Consider the following 7,639-nt stretch of genomic DNA (forward strand, 5'->3'; position numbering starts at 1 on the left):
AAAAATGTTAATCCTGTATTTGAAAAATGTTAATCAAGCGATTAAAAATGTTTCAAATGTGTATAGAAAAATTGTTGATCGCGCATGTTAACCTGTATTTGATAAATATTAAACGTGTACTGAAAAAATGTTCTTGACATATTACGGTAAATGTAGAATGAAAACCAAAATAGACCAAGAAAACAAAAAATAACCAACGAAAACCAAAAAAGAAACAAAGGAAAGCGAAGAAAAAAGAAAACTGAAGAACAAGTGCAAGAGAATTTAAAAACAATGAATACCGATAAAGAAACAAAGAAAAACAAAAGAAAACCGTTGAAAACCAAGAAATAAAAAAACCAAAGGAAAATGAGAAAGAAATAAAAAACCAAAGAGACCCATGAAAGAAATAAAAAACCGAAGTATAACAAGAAACAAAGAAACAAAAAAACAAGAAAAGAAATAAGAAAACCAAACGAAAACAAAAAACAATAAAAAAACACTAACAAACACATCATCGAGAAGACATACGACCGACGAGTAACACGCTATTGATCTGGCCCATAAGCGTTCGTACTGCGGGAAAGCTTAAGGCGAGACGGATACTAGTCTCACTATAAGCAAGACATAGCATTCGTGGACGCGGGCGATGCGAGCGACCTGCTCACTATGATCAGTACGTAGCACCTCCCCAGGAAGGGGACTTTCCTTTCCTATGGCAACAGAGAGCCAACGGGGTTGGACCCGAGGGGCCTTGGGCGGGAAAGCCGGTTGGGCCAGAAAGGGTTTACTAGGCATGTTTTGGGTTTAGAGGCTGTTTGGTTTCTAGCTACATCTTGCCACACTTTGTCATACCTCATCTTAATTAAGTTTGGCTAAGTTAGATAGATGTTTGGTTCTAGCCACATCTATGGCAAGAATTTTTTTTATGAGTAGTAAACCCCACATGTCATAGACACAAAAAGTGTGCCAAGATTCCTTTAGGCAAACCAATGTGTGGCTAATAATTTGAGCAACTCAAGTAAAACAAGTGTGGCAAAAATAATGGGGCAATATATGGCAAGGATAGTCACAATCCGAAAAGCCCCTTAGTTCTGCGGACCTACTTACCTGACCTTTTCCATAGGTTGTGGCCTTTGGGCTTCTATCTAGCACACTAACTAATCTTGCGCCCCTCTTAGGGTCAGTTCTTTTGAGCCATCCTGTGAAAATAAGCTCCTGCGAAAATAAGCCCCAAATAAGGTTGTGTGAAATAAGCTCGAGATAATAAGTCAACCAGTTCTTTTTAGTTCCGGTTTTTTCATCTTATTTGTGCCAACTCTCTTTTTTTTTTTGCAAATACTCTCAAATTAACAACAGAGTTTTGAGTGGTTGGTCCTATAGATGGTGCTAGATTACTATTCTTGGCTACAGTCAATGGTTGGTGCTATACATGGTGCTATGTCAGTGGTACAATTTTTGCTACCATTGATATTGACAAGTTTAATGAAATTGTCCGATCAAAAATAGTTCATATTCGTAAATTACTTTTATTCGATCAGAAACTATTCGGAACAACAAAGTGTTAGCAATTTAGTAAACACTTTTTGCCTGACGTAAATACAGACATTTTAGCACACAACTCATCCACAGTCTGAGAAAAGAACTAGATGAGAGATTCTGTTTGAAGTTATCCATAATCTTGATTTTGTAGAATCCTGCGTGAAAAGAACTGACCCTAGCCTAAGGAAACTCTTGGTTGTGACTGAACTCGTACAAACGTTCATCCAAGCTATTGATACACTCGCAGTTCTGCTGGAGCGCGATCTCGAACTCCAAGCTATCTATTTCATCGGATACCATGACCTCCAAGATCTAACAACCATGTTGCTCTACTTCGCCGCTGGTGACACATGGGCCTAGGAGGCACTCGAGCCTAACGACAAACGCGTTGGCATCGAGGGGAGCGCGGACCATGCCAACGTCGTAGCCGGCGTCCAGTGCAAGTCGGGCCTGACGTCCGCTGCCCATTCCAGACGGGGAACTGGGCTCCTAACAAGCCGCTACACCGGCATGTCGAGTAGGACAGGCGGCAAGAGGCAATGGATCCACTCTTGCGTTCCACCGCGCCGTGCCTCTTGCTCTGCGACGTGCTACCGCTCTTGTTGTGTTGCGCTCCCCCACCTCTCTGCTCTTCCGCGTCATGCGCCAAGGATCTGCTCCATCCTGGCGATTACGCGCAGCACGGCGTCATCCGGCGCGTTGATGGTGATGCCCTCGGCCTCAAAGGGCCATGATGCTTTCACCAGATCTTTCTCTCCGACCTGCACAGGCCGGAGGGTGATGACGGAGACGGCGCTTCGCCGCGGTGGCATGCTTGGAATCGTATAAGCTGCGCTAGCTCTGTCTGTGTGCTATATGGTGTGTGGCCGCATAGGCTTTTATTTATCACCACCCTTATTGCTGGGCGAAAAACGATGGAGGACTGGCGGGAAACACTGGCGTGTTCAGATAACGCTATTGATGAAAAACTTAGAAAAGGAGGAACCGCGAGCTAGCGTAGAAGCATGTGCGCTGTCACGAGCAAGCACACACGAGGCTCCTCGAACTATGTGTGCGTAAATATCAAACCTTCACACACGAGTATTCATAACAAGCATGGTGTGCGAGGGTTCAAACCATCGCAAACATTTCGTTCCTGTTAAGTGTTTGCCAATGAATGCACACATTGCAACATACAAACCGTGCGTGTTACAACTACGTGCCGCATATGCAGTAGAACCCTTTGCCGTGTGCCCCTTATCACACTCGGTCTTCTTAACAAAATCGTTCCCCATGGATGGCCATCGCACCGTTTCATTTTCTAGCACAAAAGTTATTTTTTACTGTTTGTGATGCCCGCATCGCACACAGTTTGGTCGAATGATGTGTGATAGATGTGTCATCTTAGGTCCAATCTACAACAGTGTGAATAGAGTTTAGCGAAGTTGAAATTTACGTTCACAAGATCAACACATGCTAATGGAAGGTGCTAGAACCAGCAAGTTCCCAACCACCGCATTTGTGGACAATACATTTGCAATCCACCAAAAATTAGGCACAGACGATGTCCCATGAATATCACGATAATTTATACGGAGATACATATTCGAGTCTACCAGAACAAATTTCTTATGTATTTCATGAACCTCTAGCCTTTACCCATTTCGGAAGGAGCGATCTTTCACTGGCGATACAAGTTTGGATGAATGGTTAGACAGTCCTAATAGTGCCAGTGAGTACTATCAAACAAATTAATTGCAGTTCCTAATAATATTTGTTCATGCGTCCATTGAGAGTGAGTTTCTTCACATCAGGTACTGCATATTTTGCTGAAACAGTTTATCAACCACAATGTTGTAGGCCTTTTCAGTAGGATGAAAGCTGTCCCAGAAAATGTAATCGTAAGCATTCGGGCATGCAGGGTGATTTTTAATGAATATTGCTGCATTTAGCACTGTGCTGCCACAACACCCTTCGGTTACCTCCTTGAAACCTATATGACAGGAAATTTCAAAATATTAAGTAACAAATAATTATGAATTTGTGATGACAACATGTCCATCGACATGTATTTCTATACACTATATAAAGCCAAATATTTCTAAACGAAGTATACAAACTAATGTAAACATTTATGTCTACCATTTTAGTTCACTACACAATTCTTGTTACTTCAATTTGCCTGTAGTATTGTAAGAGTGATGACATGTTAGAGGTTAATGCTTGTCACTGTTATCTATTAATATGTCTATTGCACCTATACTCTACAGTAATGATTGATGGTATGCTCTAAAATACCAACCGGGTATAAAATGTGCACTCACCATAAAAACCAGGTCGCTGAATGAGATCAAGCAGATTGTAGTATATATCAAGATAAATAAACTTGGAGCCTTGAACATTTTGTTGTGCATCTAGACGATGTATTTCCTTTTCTATTTCAGAATTAAATAGATTTGCTGCTTGATTCCTCATGGGCTCACATTCTCTTGATCCAAGTTCTCTTTGCGAGGGACAACATCCAATTGGTGGAATGCCAATGAATGCAATCTTCTTTGCACCCATCTCATTTAATTTCTGTATAGAAGAGTATATATGAGCATACTGAATCTTACAAACAGCAGGTCGACTGCTCAAATGCCAATTAAATAACAGAATATGTAGGATGTAAAAAAAAAGGTACGCGACTATTAGTACCATGGTCATTATAAAATATCCATATGTTGAAACTTTATCAAGAGAAGTAGATGGTAGAAAAAATTCAGTAAAGTACTAAATTTACGAACAGATATTTGTAACCGACTAAAGGAAACTACTTAATGCACAAGATAAGGAATGGTTTGTAGTTTTTGAGTTTGAGGGAAATATGTGAAACTTGAAAATATCGAAGAACTAAATGAACACGAGAACTTTGTGCAAAAAGAGAGTCAAATAAGCTTTCTTATAAAGCTATGAGATTGCCTGTTTACTAGCAGGTTTAGAGTTTCAATAAGTACTCTTACCATGGTAAAGTTGACGGCGGAAGAGACAAGAAATTTCACGTACGAAGGAAGGTCATATTGATGGCGCCTCAAAGGGATTGCAAAATAATTATTTGCAAGGTCATTTGCCCCCATGACTGTGAAGTATATGCCTTCAGAGATAACACGTGTCATCTCCTCTTCTCCGACTAAAGTTCTTAGTCTCTTCTTATATTCAAGGAATAATTCAAGTTGCCCAGTACTCGATGTAGCAGTCTGAAGCATAGAAAATTATTATTTGCAAACTCTATTAACGATTCTTAGTTTCTGGTGAAACCAGAGTGGAATAGACTTCCACAAAAGAACTTACCGCTGGTATCGAAGTTAAAGGATCGTATCCACTGCCACCAGAAGCAAAGACGACACCAGTGAGTAGCTCACTTAGTGGAAGATCATTTCCATGGTAGGGTGGCAATAGTTCCTTAATTCCCAGCCTAGAAGCTGATCGATCAAGAAAAATGACATCATCAGTGGATATTCAAGTTTTCACTTGGTGCAAGACTAGCCATTAAAGAGTTTCACTTAAAAAGAATACATAGTTTTTGAGTAATTTATCATTTTAATTGTCGCAGACTTTGTACAAGGTTCTATCAAATCCTTGACAAATAATATGGATGGAAGGGAGTATAGTACTGTTTGGCCGTGGTTCTTCTGTCACGTGATCAATTATTGATTGTTGCCCAACATGCAACTTAATTAGTGCAATATATATATCGAGCCGTCCTCGTGATGGAGTTTGTTTCATCTTCTACGTGAACTGCAAATTAATGTTGACAGAGGGGTAGTTGGTTTTGCATTAAATGGAGAAGGAGACAGAAAAAAAAACAAATGCATGACGGATGAAAACCAAGCTGACGGGCTAGTACGACTGAACTGTGCATTTTTCACTAGGAGCTCCTCTGTACATGCACAGTGCTTTGATTTGGACGTCAAAATGTCTCCTGCAACAGTATTCCCTCCTTTCCGGTTTATAAGACTTATCTCAAAATTTTAATTTTTCCATTTTATAAGACTCAATTTGGTTGTTTCCCATCATATGTTCAGATTCTAAGGTACATTAAATCATTGCATGCAAGTATTAAGAGAAAATTGACCAATGCATGTAATTTATGCAATGTATGCATTGCAATTAATACATTGGTAAACATATTTTTTTAGGAAAACAAGAGCATTAGTTTGGATGCTTTTGCAAACTCCGAAAGGTATTTCACCACTCACCATCTACCTTGGTTGATGAGATTTTTGAATTAAGCCTTATAAACCGGAACGGAGGGAGTATTAGAGCAACAGTAGTGTCAAGACTTCAAAGCAGCTGCCAACGCAGCTACCTACTCCCTCCAAAAGGAAATTAATGTTGGCAGCTGCTTTGAACATTTTGTACTGCGGGAAGTTGGCTCCAGATATAAGGCTGGCCATAGTGGGAGTAACATAACCGATAACATGCACTTGGGACTAGCAAACATGCTTATGTGGCACATAATTAAAGAAGAGAGAGGGTTAGAATAACATAGGTAGATACCATATCATGTTAAATGATATGCTACTTTGTGTCATGCATGGCAATAAATATGATCATCTATGATACTACTTTATGATACTATACACTATGGAGATAATATCATACACTAGTATCATATGCATGATACTACTATATGATACTCCCCACTATGAGTAGCCTAAGTTTGCCCCATCCGATGTTAGACACCTCACAATTTTTTAGGTATTTGCTTCACCGATCACCGGCTTGCTTCTCAACTTTTTTCATAAGTTTGCCATACCTTGTAGCAAAGCCTCACTTTTCCTACCTTACTTGTTAGGTGTTGTAAAGTTAGCCTTCAACTAGACATTCCCGTATACGTTCTCATCTTGGTGTAACCGCAGTTGCATATAAAACGTACAAGAAGCTACTCCATTAGATCCCAATTTAAACATAGGTGCTGCATGCCATACAAACCAGAAGTGGGGTAACAACAAAGTTGTACTACCGTATGTAAAAAATAAAATGCAAAAAAGCAATAGCTAGAAAAGCCAGTTAAGCGAATCAACCTGTGGTTGAGTTGGTTAGGTGGACAGTGGTATCCCCAACCCACCAGGGTTCAAATCCTGGTGCTCGCATTATTCCTGGATTTATTTCAGGATTTCGGCGATGCGCTTTCAGTGGGAGGAGACGTTCCCGTCGACGACGAGGCGCCTACGGTGACTTCGTAAATCTCAAGATGATATGCCGGCTCAGTCTTTCGGAGGTGCTCATAGGGGTAGGGTGTGCGTGTGTGCATTCATAGGGATGAGTGTATGCGCGTGTATATGAGCGCTTATGTCTATACTGATGCTAAAAAAAAAAGTCAGTTGCCGGTTGTTACGACTTATTACGTACGTACCTAGCATGTCTCCGGGAACCTTCCCGTTGGAGAACCTCCCGGTGGCCACCCCGCCGGGGAAGTCCTGCCCATACGGCGGGAAGTTGGCCTTCGCCTCCGTCAGCCGGTCGTTGTTGTTCCCGGGATCGACGATCGAATCGCCGAACATAAACGCTGCAGAGATTTTGCCTCTAGCCGTGGTTGCTCCATGGGCGGGTGGGAGAAGCGCCATCAGCAGCAGCAGCAGGCCTCGGTAGAGAGACGCCATTGCTCGGCTCCGTAGTACTACTAATAATGTAGTATCAGCTAGCTAGCTAGCGGTGTAGTGTGTCGCTGGCTCTGGCTGGTGCAGGGTGGATCACGCCGTGGGAGGTTTTATAGCGAGGCATGGAGAAAAGTACGCGCGCGTCCGCCGCGCAGTGAGGCGACTCATCATCATGCAGATATGGTTGGTTGCTCGCTACATGCATTGAATACACCGTTTCCGGTCCTGTCGATTTAATGGGCAGCGTGATGGCGTAAAATTGTAGGAGGCCCAAGTCCGGCTTCTTTGTGATCATGCCACGGCCGGGCCGATCAGTTATTAATGCAATTAGTCGTCCGTGTTTTAGGCACACGTACCGCCTCCATGGCCTATCTGCCAAACAGTCGTCCGAGTAGAACAAGTCGCCGGCTGCATGTGCTTTGTTGTAGACCTAATAATGCAGAGGAGCTTTAAAATCTATCATTCTGCTAATTCTGTGGGAAATTTGGCAAGAGAGA

The 7,639-nt window shown here is 41.8% G+C and overlaps 1 protein-coding gene across 1 annotated transcript; it reads right to left on the reverse strand.

The window, feature by feature from the left end:
* Positions 1-3,067: 3,067 nt before the first annotated feature.
* Positions 3,068-7,235, reverse strand: LOC123161541 (GDSL esterase/lipase EXL1). The gene is made up of 5 exons (XM_044579354.1): positions 6,899-7,235; positions 4,831-4,961; positions 4,503-4,736; positions 3,825-4,077; positions 3,068-3,493 (listed from the first exon to the last, which is right to left on the reverse strand). The coding sequence occupies exons 1-5, from the start codon at positions 7,143-7,145 to the stop codon at positions 3,306-3,308; spliced, it is 1,053 nt and encodes a 350-aa protein (XP_044435289.1). The 5' UTR covers positions 7,146-7,235; the 3' UTR covers positions 3,068-3,305.
* Between the last annotated feature and the right edge of the window lie 404 nt (positions 7,236-7,639).

Source organism: Triticum aestivum, chromosome 7B (genome assembly GCF_018294505.1).
Source record: "Triticum aestivum cultivar Chinese Spring chromosome 7B, IWGSC CS RefSeq v2.1, whole genome shotgun sequence".
NCBI lineage: Eukaryota > Viridiplantae > Streptophyta > Magnoliopsida > Poales > Poaceae > Triticum > Triticum aestivum.

Bases quoted from the DNA above. Each gene is read 5' to 3' on its own strand.
- LOC123161541 (XM_044579354.1), bottom strand. From the start codon at position 7,145: ATGGCGTCTCTCTACCGAGGCCTGCTGCTGCTGCTGATGGCGCTTCTC. The intron at 4,962-6,898 runs GTACGTACGTAA...TTGATCGATCAG, and splicing joins GGTTCCCGGAGACATGCTAG to CTTCTAGGCTGGGAATTAAG. The intron at 4,737-4,830 runs GTAAGTTCTTTT...TCTATGCTTCAG, and splicing joins CTTTAACTTCGATACCAGCG to ACTGCTACATCGAGTACTGG.